Here is a 12,334-nt window from a genome sequence, read left to right on the forward strand (position 1 = left end):
CTGAGCTGGTTTGGCTTTCACATGACTGTTTTGCCTTTTAGCTGTTAGAGAACTTTTCCCTCTTGGTTGGTCCATGCAACCAAGTCTCCCACTGTTAATGGGGGATCCCCATGTGGTGCCCACAACTGGTGGTATCTATGGAGAGGGGAGCAGGGAACGGGATGAAGGGTCCAGCAGGTGAGCCTTTGTCCCAGGTACATCTGTAAGTGAGCAACTCTAGAGAGAGCTGCAGGGGGACAGGAGGGTGTGGCGTGGTGGTGTGGTGTGTGTGTTGTGCTTCCAGTTTTCTGGGCCACTCTGCTATTCCTTACCACAAGGTTGTTCCTGAGAGAATAAAGTCAGCCTCGGAACGCTCTCTCTGTTTCCGAGAGCACTTTTAGGCAGGAGGGCTCACAAGGGAGCAATAGTGGTGGTTGATCTTTCTGAACAACACAGACCCCTATAGAGGTCAGGCGGACATGGCTTCACCTGGATTCTCTGCTTGTCCCATCCACCTAGGCTGGGAGCTGGGGTCTGTCTCCTCGTGCCCCAGGCTGAACCTATCTCACCAGGCTGGCCACCCCTAACCCTCAAAAGCCTTCCTAGGGTCCTCCTCTGTGTGGGTGCAGGCTAAGAGGCTCCCCAGGAAGCAGGTCTAAGGCCTGTGAACTGGAGGCCTCCCAGGGGCTTGTCTGACCTCTCACCCTGGGGAACACTGTTTTTCAAGCTGAGGACAGTGTGGCAATAAAAGACTATGTCCTAAGAAAGACACAGGATCTTTTATTTTTTTTTTCAATTTCTTTAAAAAACAAAACCCCAAACAAACCAACAAGGACAACAAAAGAGCCCAAAACAAAAACCTTTGCTGGAGGAATTCCCGATCTTCCTGGGGAGGAGAGGAGGGCACACAAACAGGAAAGAAATGCACCGAGATGCCTCCTGATTTTGGTCTCCCCAACACTGAGTAGACAGCTCACACCAAGCTGCTTGTTTTTGCGCTCTGCCCTGGCAGAAAGAGTTTTAAAGGCTTGATGTGTGTGAGTGAGTGTATGTGTGTGGAAAAGTCAAGGCTATAAATCTAAAAGGAAGTCTTTTCTTAAAAAAACAAACAATTCTAAAATAAGAAACACAGAGAAAGAAGCCCTGGCTGGGGAGCTGGTTTGTGGGCAAAGGCCATGCCAGGGCGGGCACTGCCAGCTGCCCCCTGCCACCGCCACGTCGGCTCCTTGTACACAACCCAAACCCGTTGCTCTGTGGCCAGTCGTGGCTACTTGGTGTCCAGCTTGGCCATCTCTTGGACGTAGATGCCGATGCTCTCACTGTCGAAGAGCAGGAAGTAGACATTCTTCAGCGAAGATGCGCTTGAGTCGTCGAAGTGGGCTGCGATGGCCCTCAGGGTCACCTGGGCAGCCATCTGTTTGGGGAAGCAGTTTCTGTGCCCAAGGAAAAGAGGAGGTGGCCATGGTCACTTGGGTCTCAGGGAACTTTACTTTTAGGCTGGGGTGTGTGTATGTAGTGAGGTGGGAAAAGGCCTGGGGTTGTGCTAGGCTTTTCCCTTGACTCTTGGGCTAGTCATTTTTTTTCTTGTTATTGTTTTGATTTTAGGTCACACCAACAGTGCTCAGGGGTTACACCTGGCTCTGCACTCAGGAATTACTCCTGGCAGTGCTTGGGGGACCACGTGGGATGCTACGGATTGAATCCAGGTTGACTGTATGCAAGGCAAACACCCTCCCATTGTGCTATCATTTAGGCCCCTGGCTGGTGACTGCTGATTTGAGCTGAGGTCAAAGGGCTCCCCAGCACTGCTGAATTAAGGACTCTGAATCCAGCTGAGGTGGACTTGAGCATTTAAAAACACTACTGAAGAAAAAAAAGAAAAGAAAAAAATAAAACACTACTGAGGGGCCAGAGAGATAGCATGGAGGTAAGGCGTTTGCCTTGCATGCAGAAGGTCATTGGTTCAAATCCCGACATCCCATATGGTCCCTCAAGCCTGCCAGGAGTGATTTCTGAGCATAGAGCCAGGAGTTATCCCTAAGCGCTGCCGGGTGTGACCCCAAAACAAACAAAAACAACAACAAAAAAACAACACTACTGACGGTCTCATGAGAAGGGCCCATGAAAAATGGTTAGGACCACACAGCCTGCCTGGGGTTGCTACTTGGCACCACATAGGGTCCCTCAAGGCCTGCCAGGAATGACCCCTGCCTACCCTGGATGTGGCTCCAAAACCAATACAGAGAAAAATAAAAAGTATTGCCAACTCCAGAGTCAGCTAATGTGGCAGAACATACATGAAGCCCAGAATTTAATCCCCAGCACCACAGTTTCCATGGTTGGCTGTGACCCCCAGAACTAAAATCAAACACTATGGGCCCACTTTTAAATACCTGATCTTCAAAATAGCAGGTATTCATAGCTCCCTCAAAAGTGGTGTCTATGCAAGATAGGGCTGTTTATTTACTTTAAAATTTTTCTTTTTTAGTTTTTGGGTCACACCCAGCCACTCTCAGGACTTACACCTGTATCTGCACTCGGAAATTACTCCTGGCAGTGCTCGGAGGAGCATATGGGTTGCCAGAGATCAAACCAAGATCAAACCTTACTGCATGCAAGGCATGTGCCTCACCCACTGTGCTATTGCTTCAGTCCCCTGGATAAGCTGTTTATTCATGGACAAAGCCATGTGCTCAAAAACACTTTTCCTACAACCACTTTTCCCCCACATTCAATGTCCTCTCACTGACCCAGTTGGACATGCCAATAAAATGACATCAGGGCAAAGATTCAGTGCCCAGGAACACAGCCAGAGTGGCTTCTGGGGTCAGCCCCCCTGGTCTGGTCTGGGGGACTTGCGTAACACAAGTCCTCACTTGCCTGTGGCAAGGCTAATGTGTGCGCCCCATGGGGAGGACGAGACAGACAACCAGGACACGAAGTCTTCAGCTCTCTCTGAGCTGCCCTGGCTTGTCTACAGACGAGGCACCTTTATTTATTTTTTTTCGTTTTTGGGTCACACCCAGCAGCACTCAGGGGTTACTCTGCTCAGAAATCACTTCTGGCAGGCTCGGGGGACCATATGGGATGCCGGGATTTGAACCATAGACCTTCTGCATGAAAGGCAAACACCTTACCTTTATGCTAACTCTCCGGCCCCAGGCACCTTTAGTTTTTTTAATTATATTTATTTTATTTTTCTGACCACACTCAGCAGTGCTGAGAGCTCACTCCTGACTCTACTCAGGAACCACTCTGGGTAGGCTTGGAGATCCTATGAAGTGCCAGGGTCAACCATCTCTGAGAGAAGAGCCCTGCCCTCTGTGCTGTTGCTTAAGCCCACTGTATTTTATGTGTTTGTTTGTTTTTTCTTGTTTGTTTTTATTTCTGTTGGGGTACTCCTGGATTGGCACTCAGAAATCTCTTCTAATGGGGGCCAGAGAGATAGCACAGAGGTAGGGCATTTGCCTTGCACTTGACCAACCCACGATGGATGGTGGTTTGATTCACGGCATCCCATATAGTCCCCCAGGGGTGATTTCTGAGCTCAGAGCCAGGAGTAACTCCTGGGCACCACTGAGTGTGACCCCAAAACCAAAACCAAAAAAAAAAAAAAAGCTCCTGGTGGGTTTGGGAGACCACATGCAAGGCAAGTAGTCTGCCTGCCGTACTGTCACTAAGGGCCCCCAGTGAGTAAGTTGAAGGCAGAAACTGGATGTCTGGGACCAGGGGGCAGTCTTCTGGGTCCCCAGAAAGAGTGAGCCCCCAGCCTCTTCTGCTCACCCAGAACCCCACACCTGCTTACCTGCCACTGGGGAAAGGGGGGAATGCCACAGACTTGAGCTTTTTGTCCTCGGCGGCCGACAGGCAGTTCTTGATGGTCTCTTCGAGCCGCTCTTCACACTTGTCTGAGCCCCATTGAGGGATGTGACAGTGGATGACAAATTTGGCTGCGAGTCCACTGGACTGGCTGATGGCAGCTGGGACACAAGAGAGAAACACTTCAGGCCATTTCCGCGGCTTCTCCTCACACCGAGGCTGGACTGAACCCTGGGGCCCTCTGCCATGTGGGGGGACAGGCCGGACCCTGTCTTCAATCCAGCCATGGCAGGCAGGAGCATGTGGGGGAGTGAAAGCCGAGGAGACAGTTGCTCCCTCAAAGCTCTTCCCTCAGACAGTGGTGCTTCAACAATGGCTCACTTGGAGTCACTACTGGTGCTGTGTGGCTGAGGGGCATTTTTCCTGGATGCGGGTCCTATAGACTTAACTTTATATGGCAAAAGGGCTCCTGGCCCTGGGCCAGAGAGGCAAATCGAGTCCTAAGAAGAGATCTGGGCCCCAGCTGGAGACCCCTGAGGCAAGAGAGGCAAGAGGGACAAAGACAGGTGCTGAGACAATGGAGGGAGGGACCAACAGCCAAGAAGGTCACACAGCTGTGGAAGACCCCCACCCCAGTTTCTTGGTGAACAGTTTCTGTGGATAGACCTGTGACCTCCAGTACTAAGAGGAATCTGTGTTGGTTGAAGCCACTAAATGTGGGACAACTTGGTACCAGCCAGTGGAAATGACTACAAAGACTTTCAGACTTTTTGTTTCGTTTTGTTTTTGTCCTAAGTTTGATGGTGCTCAGGACTTCTTCCTGGCTCGATCTCAGGGATCATTCCTGGTGGGACTCAGGGAGACCATATGGGATGCTGGGGTTTGAACTAGAGTTGGTCTCTTGCAAGATAAGTCTTACCTCTGTGCTATCTCCCCAGTACCTGTTGAATCATTTTCAAAGAAAACAAGCTTCTGATGTCAGAGCTGAGTCAAACATTTAACTGAGGAAAACCTGGCATGCCCCTTTCAATTGCTACCCAGGACACCCCAAAAAGTCTTCCACCCCAACTGGAAAGCTTAGCTGTTAGTCGGATCATAATTTTAATGTCCCAGTGCTTGGGAAGGGCCAAGTTGCCAACACCAGCAAAAGCACCTGCAGGAACCACGATGTTGGTTCCTTACAGTCTCTTGCATTTGAAGACCTGAGTGCCCAGAATGACAGTGGTGCAGCTGTGGAGAGCTTTTAGACCTTCCCTCAGGTGTGCCCTCTCTCCTTCCCCAGAGCTACAGGGGACTCTGAGTGGCCCGTCCTCCATCTGGGAAGCTCTCCCTGCTAGTCCTCTCTTTCTCCTGGATGTCTCCTGAAGCCAGTGCATGTCTCTGCTGTGGGAGGACGCAGCCATGGCTTCGAAATGTGCTGACAGTACCATTTCCTCCGGCTTAGCAGTGCTCCTGGTGCGCCTGGCAGGACCTGTGGCCGGCAGAGTCACCAGGTGCTTTGATGCCAATCCCAGCTTCCGTGCAGCTTGCAGGGACCCCAGACCACTGGTTCAACCCAGTCTCTTTTCCTTTCATTTCTGCCCCAAAGCACCAAAGCCCCCACCTAACACCTGCTGGCTGTTAGATGCTTTTCAGAGCTGGTGGCCTGGGTTGGGCTGAGCTCTGAGGGAAGCTGCCTAGGCCTCTGTATCACCCAAGGACACTTTCATAGCGGGTCACCTCCCACCAACTGTTCCCCTGGAGGTTTGCCCGCAAATCTGCAGGAACATCCGCTTATGGCTCAGTATCTCTAGGAGGTGCTTTTCCCTGGTTGCTCCACACATTGCCACCATTGAGGGACACTCCTACTGCCCTTTCTGTCCAGAGGGTCCAGGCTTTGCCCTTCTACCAGGGGTTCTGAAACAGCACCTATTACGCTTCCCTTGAATTTTTAACTTTGTAAGCACCACTATGCTGGCTTTTTGTGTATGTAAACATTTCCATGGGATTATGTTACTGATTCTACCCTGACCAGTGATTGTGCCCTATCCTAGGATGTGACCTGGCATTCTACTCCCACCCTAGGGTGGTACCTGATTCTCATGTATAAAAGCAAGGGTCTGGGGCCGGAGAGATAGCATGGAGGTAAGGCGTTTGCCTTTCATGCAGGAGGTCATTGGTTCAAATCCCGGCGTCCCATATGGTCCCCCGTGCCTGCCAGGAGCAATTTCTGAGCCTGGAGCCAGGAATAACCCCTGAGCACTGCCGGGTGTGACCGAAAAACCACAAAAAAAAAAAAAAAAGCAAGGGTCTGTGGAAGGCAAGGGCTTTTTTTGGGAGGACTGATTCTGGGGCTTTTGGCTTCAGCCTTGTCCACTGAATAAAGCTCATATCTTCTGAAGCCTGACTACCTGACTACCTAGCTTTATACCCGTCGCATTCACCTCAGAACCGCCGGCTGAACAGGGTGGCAGACGCCTGCTCTGAGCTGGAGGAGAAAGACCTCATCCTCTATCCCTCCATCAGTCAGCCCCATCAAGGGCTGGACTGCAACATAATGGCACTCGAACAGGCTGAACCTGGACCCTCAATAACTGACTATTCAAATCTATACTACAGTGTCGCACATGCTACCAAAAGTCTGAAGTTTATGAGACATTTGTTCATTTGTCTCTGGCTGTCACTGTCACATCTACAGATAAATGTACATTACAGGAATGCCTCTCTGAATTTTTTTTTTGTTTGTTTTTGGGTCACACCCGGCAGTGCTCAGGGGTTATTCCTGGCTCCAGGCTCAGAAATTGCTCCTGGCAGGCACGGGGGACCATATGGGACGCCAGGATTCGAACCGATGACCTCCTGCATGAAAGGCAAAGGCTTTACCTCCATGCTATCTCTCCGGCCCCCTCTCTGAATTTTTTAAAGAAGATGAGTTAAGGAATGAGGACAAAGTTCAGTGCAACAGCTACAATACTAGAAGGGATTTTTCAAAGAAAACATATTTATGGAAACTGCCACCAGTACTAATAATACACTTGAAACGTTTTGCTTTTGATGGCAAACAAATAAAAAAATTGCACACTTATGTGGATTTTTTTAGAAGACCTCAATTTAGTAGAATGCACTTCAGAGAATAAAAGCAAGATTAAGAAATACAACTTATCATCAGTGTCAAACCATTATGGTAAAGTTCACTATGGACACTGTACTTCATACTGTAAAATTGCTTGCAAGACAACACTGGATCAATTTTGATGACAAGAAGATCAAAAAAGTCCCTAATACATTGGTGAAATCCACAGCAGCATACATCCTGTTTTATATTTCTTAAAGATCTACAATGAACACCAGATAATCATTTCACTTCCTTATCGGTTGCTATTAATGCTCTAGGATTCCTCCCACAGGCATGATCAATGAATAGGATTGAAAATGATTGAACCCCAATGCGTTTTCTTGTATGATGGATTTTTGTCTTAATTTCATTATTGCTCCAGGTCTCAGTTAATCATGAAATCTTACAATTTAATTTACTCAAGGTTCACCTGAAAGAAAAATTTCTCATCATATTAATGTTGTTTTTCCTTTTTAGGTATACTCATTTAGTGACTTTCACTCTTTTTATTCTAACATCATTGCTTTATTTCCCTCAATGTAGGTCTTAAGGTGGAAATGAATTCATAATGCTGACATAATGATACTTTTTAGGTTTACTCTCTTCACAGTGCTTCTCACCTATGATTGACTATCAGAGAGTTACTGTTATACAGTAACTTTGTATACATACTGTTATATACTTACAGTAGAGTTTTCCATGTTTGTATTGTGCATGAAATTCTCGTTCAGATCTGTTCTGCTCTGCCATAAAAATGTTTTTTGAATTTGAAATTATTCATCTAAACAGTTTGCTTGCTATTACATTTTTGTTGATTCAGCTGAATTTTTTTCTTTTGCTCTCTTTTGGATCCTTTCCAACAAATATTTTTTGATAAGTATGAGTGAGTGTTAAGTCTATATTTTTTATGAAGTCTGTATGTGTATGTCTTGTTCTGTGTCTGTCTGTTTTGCATATTTTGTATATAGTTCCCTTTTTCTTAACTTTATCTTCCCCAGTTTAGTCTTCCTTATCTTTCCCTCTCTCTTCCTAGTCCTTAACATTTAAGTTTCAGGAATCCCTTCACATGTGCAAAATCATTTATTTCACCCACAACTACAAGCCTCCTGATCTCAGCCTGAGGAAGAAGTCCTTGACTGTTGGAAGTTTTGTACCCGTACCAGGCTGCAACCCACTTCTCCAGACACATCAAGTGTCTTTGGCCAGTCTTTTCAGAGTTCCTGACCCCTCATCTTTACAGATTGACATTGGACTCTGTAGAAATTTTACCTTTTGTAATTTTCTTATAATTTTAATCCTTTGAATTTGATACTACACTTCTTTTGACTATTGTAATTAATGTTTTTCCATTTTAGTTTTTAATCTTAGGAAATGATGTTGTATTACATTAGGGTTTTACTTTCTTGACTTTAGGTTAATGGGTTAGATATTGTTGTCTATAATTTCCTAAATGATATTTTTGTTTGTTCTCAAGGTTTTTTGCGTGGGCGCATCATAGGCAAAAATACAAGGTTTAAAAGGAGGTTCTATCCATTTTAGATGGACCCTCAAGTTATTTATTTTCAAAGGGAGGTTCTCTGCTTTAAACATTTTGTTTTGGTTTGTGACTTAAGCTCCCATCTATAAAAAAAATCGGCCGTACTTGGTATATCAATTTCGGACCTCATATGGACTTTTGCCTGGACTAAGAACTTGGATTAAGTTCGGATACCTATTGATCATCATTGCAAGGCCCCCCACTGTGCAGGGGGTATGTGTCTCTTCCACCAAAATAAGGGCCTAATTCACTGCCCTCAAAGATGGGCTTTCTGGTCTACCTGGACTTAAATGGAAAATGTGCTTTGGGGCCGGAGAGATAGCATGGAGGTAAGGCGTTTGCCTTTCATGCAGAAGGTTGGTGGTTTGTATCCCATATGGCCCACTGAGCCTGCAAGGAGTGATTTCTGAGCATAAAGCCAGGAGTAACCCCTGAGTGCTGCCAGGTGTGACCTAAAAAACAAACAAAAAAAAAAAGAAAGAAAAAAGAAAATATGCTTTATCTCGCCTGCTACACAGCTTTTCTATCATCTCTTCGAAGGGTCTCTGTCTACGGATTACAATTGGGCTTTCTGATTGCCCCCGGGAGCTCCCCATTGACTACTAGATCCCTGATCATTGAATTTCAGATTCTCCACCTGCTTTTCCAAGAAAGAACTTACTTGGAATTCTTCATCTTGTACGTCATAGATCTCTGGAGCTTTAGTTGATTCCTTGACACATGTTTCTAGTTTTAGACACCCTGTGCTTAGGTTAGAGTTTCACTCTACATTTTCCTGTAATGTGCCTATGCAAACGGCTGCTCTTTTATTATTGCTTAATTTTTTCCTTTAATAATTATAGACAATATAACTTATTTGTATATATTATTTATGTTTGTTTATTAAAAATGGGGGAATTGTTGTGTATGTAAACATTTCCATGGGATTATTATGTTACTGATCCTACTCTGATTGGTGATTGTGCCCTATCCTAGGGTGTGACCTGGCATTCTGCTCCCACTCTAGGGTGGTACCTGATTCTGAAGTATATAAGCAAGGGTCTGTGGAAGGCAGGGGTTTTTTGGAAGGACTGATTCTGGGGCTTTTGGCTTCAGCTTTGTCCACTGAATAAAGCTGATATCTTCTGAAGCCTGACTACCTGTTAGCTTTATACCCGTCGCATTCACCTCAGAACCGCCAGCTGAACAGGGTGGCAGATGTGTGCTCCGAGCTGGAAGAGAAAGACCTCATCTTCCATTCCTCCATCAGTCAGCCCCATAAAAGACTGACTTGCAACACTGGCTGAGTAACTGGATCTTGTTCCTACAGATAACACTCGGAATTTTCTCCTTCTTCCTGCTGCTGCACTCAGTGCTGCAATGACATTTGTTCGGCCATATTGTGTGTGGCCGTGGCTTGAAATGCCTCCTCTCAAGGCTGGATGTAAGGGGGCCTGGACAGAGCAAAGTAGCAAAGTGAGCTTGGGGCTTTTCTTGACTAGGAGCCCCTGTTACTTCTGCCATTGAATCTGATGAGAGCAATTCTTGGCTGAATTTTGCAGAAGTTTTGTCTGTCTCACCCAGAGAGGTCCACTCCAGAACCTTACACTGTCCACTGGCTCAGGCTTGTCACTGCCCTCTGGCCCTCAGCTGCTGTAATCATCCTCATGACACTTGGCCAACTCCCCCAAATCAAAGATGGGCCCTGCTTACACATCTGCCAGTTTTCCCAGACACTGGAGCTTAAGTGCAGTAGGGGTGTGAAGTGTCTTAAAAGCCCAGCCCTGATTCACAAGTGATGCACTTGAATCCATTTGTCCGAAGCTTCCCAATATCCTTGCAAATGGCTGCTTGAACTAAAACTATGCAAGGCTGGAGGAAGGATAGTACAAGTGGATAGCTTTGCATGTAGCAAACTTGGGTTCAAACCTGGGCCCATCAGATGGTTTCCTGAGTGTCACCAATAGTGAGACCTGAGTAGAGAGCCAGGGGTAGGCCCTAAGCATTGCCAGGTGTGGCCCCAAAACCAAACCAAACTAATACCAAAACAAACAGTGCACGATCATTTAGAGAAGCTCTACTCACAACTGACAGATACAGAAACTTGCACATGGTGAGTGGAGAAAGAATATGCAGGGTGATTTGGCCACAGAAAGGGATGTGTGTGAGCTGAGGTATATGCTGCAACAGGGGTGAAACTCAAACACTTGTTGGAAGTGAAAGAAGATAGAACCAGAAGTCAAATACATGTGTGATTCCATTTTATGTATCATGTTCAGACCATGCACATTCCTGGAGCTAGGGGCCGGAATGATAGTACAATGGGGAGGGCATTTGTCTTGCACATGGCCAACCCCGGGTTCTATCCCTGGCATCCTATGAACCTGCCTGGAGAAATTTCTGAGCTCAAACCCAGGAGTAACCCCTGAGCACCACCAGGTGTGGCCCCACCCCCCAAAAAAAAATTTCCTGGAGTTCAGGGGCAGGGTAGATGGTGACTGGGATGGGTTGGATGGTGGATGGGGTGGATGGTGGATGGAGGGAGGATGGTAAATGAGTTTCCACTGAGAGTGATAAGCATGACCTGGACATAGGTAGCAGTGATGGCTGTGACCACCAGTTAGTACTGGATGTCTTTGAACGGCACACACATTCAAGGGGTACAGGGCACATTTTATGGAGTTCTAATGCCAATAGATTTGAAACTACTTTATCATGCCCTAAGCAGAGGGAACAGCCTATCCAGGCAGACTATGGTATGAGGCAGGCGGTGGGCTTAGCTCACCCAGGGCACCAGGGCATGTGATGCTGGAGAGAAAGGAGTGGAAGCTGTGGGCTCCACCCTGCACTTACCTTCAGCAACTTCCAAGGGGCCTTGGGATTTTCGAAGCTCCTTCACTGTGTCCAAGAACTCCTTTCCTCCGGCCTTTTCCAAGGCCTTCCCTGTGGCGAGCAAGGAGGAACCATTGGAGTGGTTCTTTCAAGGCTCTCAATGAACCTCGTGGCCATGTTAGTAGCAGGAAGAAAAGTTATAGAAAGTGGGTATTGGGCTCTGAAATCCGGTTCATCAGTGGTCACTAGTTGTAGGACTCTTTGGCTTCTGTCCAGTGAGATGAAAGTTCTAGCAATCTTCTGAGGGGAATCCTAGAGGATTTCCCCTTTCCCCCCTCTACGGTCTTCCTAGCAAAGCTCAGACCCTTCCAGGGATTCTCAACTAAGACTGGTTCTTTTGATTTGTGGGCCACACCCAGATATATTCAAGGTCTGGGTCCCTCTGTGCTCAAAGGTTACTCATAGTAGTGCTCAGGAAGCCATATGATAGTAACTCAGATTTGATCCTGACACCCTAAAGGGTCCCTCGAGCCCCCACCAGCAATGGTGATCCCTAAAGCATAGAGCCAGGAGTAAGCATACTGAGAGTGGCCTCCAAACAAGCATAAAACGCTTCTGTAGAATTAAAAGTGAGTTATTTGCTCTCTTCTAAGTGCTCTTCAGGACCAAGACAGGGGAGATTGTGCAGCCACTAGTGGACTTCCCAGCTGACAAGTGCTGACTCCCTAGACCAGGGGTCTCAAACTCAATTTACCTGGGGGCCGCAGGAGGCAAAGTCGGGGTGATCCTTGAGTGCAAAGTCAGTAGTAAGCCTTGAACATTGGGGGGTGTGACCCAAACAACTAAAACAAAACAAAACAAAACAAAAAAAGATTCCTCTAGGGCAGGGCCACAAAATGTTGTACGGAGGGCCGCAAACGGCCCGCAGGCCACGAGTTTGAGACCCCTGCCCTAGACCTTGCCAGAATGGTCGAGCCTCGGGACCTTACCGATATCTTCCTTGAGGTCAATCTCCGCTGTGGTTGGGTGCACAATGCCTTCCACTCTCATGGAGCCAATATGGCTGATGTCACTCTGGGTCAGGGACAGCTGCA

At 47.1% G+C, this 12,334-nt stretch overlaps 1 protein-coding gene across 1 annotated transcript in view; it reads right to left on the reverse strand.

Moving 5' to 3' along the window:
- Nucleotides 1–739: 739 nt before the first annotated feature.
- Nucleotides 740–12,334, reverse strand: part of LOC126033530 (core histone macro-H2A.2) — a 49,990-nt gene continuing 38,395 nt past the window's right edge. The window contains exons 6-9 of the mRNA XM_049790498.1: nucleotides 12,230–12,329; nucleotides 11,262–11,351; nucleotides 3,785–3,959; nucleotides 740–1,412 (exon numbers count right to left, since the gene is read on the reverse strand). Coding sequence (XP_049646455.1) covers nucleotides 1,247–1,412; nucleotides 3,785–3,959; nucleotides 11,262–11,351; nucleotides 12,230–12,329 — 531 coding nt within the window. The 3' untranslated portion in view covers nucleotides 740–1,246. The remainder of the gene's footprint in view (nucleotides 1,413–3,784; nucleotides 3,960–11,261; nucleotides 11,352–12,229; nucleotides 12,330–12,334) is intronic.

Source organism: Suncus etruscus, chromosome 17, assembly GCF_024139225.1.
Source record: "Suncus etruscus isolate mSunEtr1 chromosome 17, mSunEtr1.pri.cur, whole genome shotgun sequence".
Taxonomy (NCBI): domain Eukaryota; kingdom Metazoa; phylum Chordata; class Mammalia; order Eulipotyphla; family Soricidae; genus Suncus; species Suncus etruscus.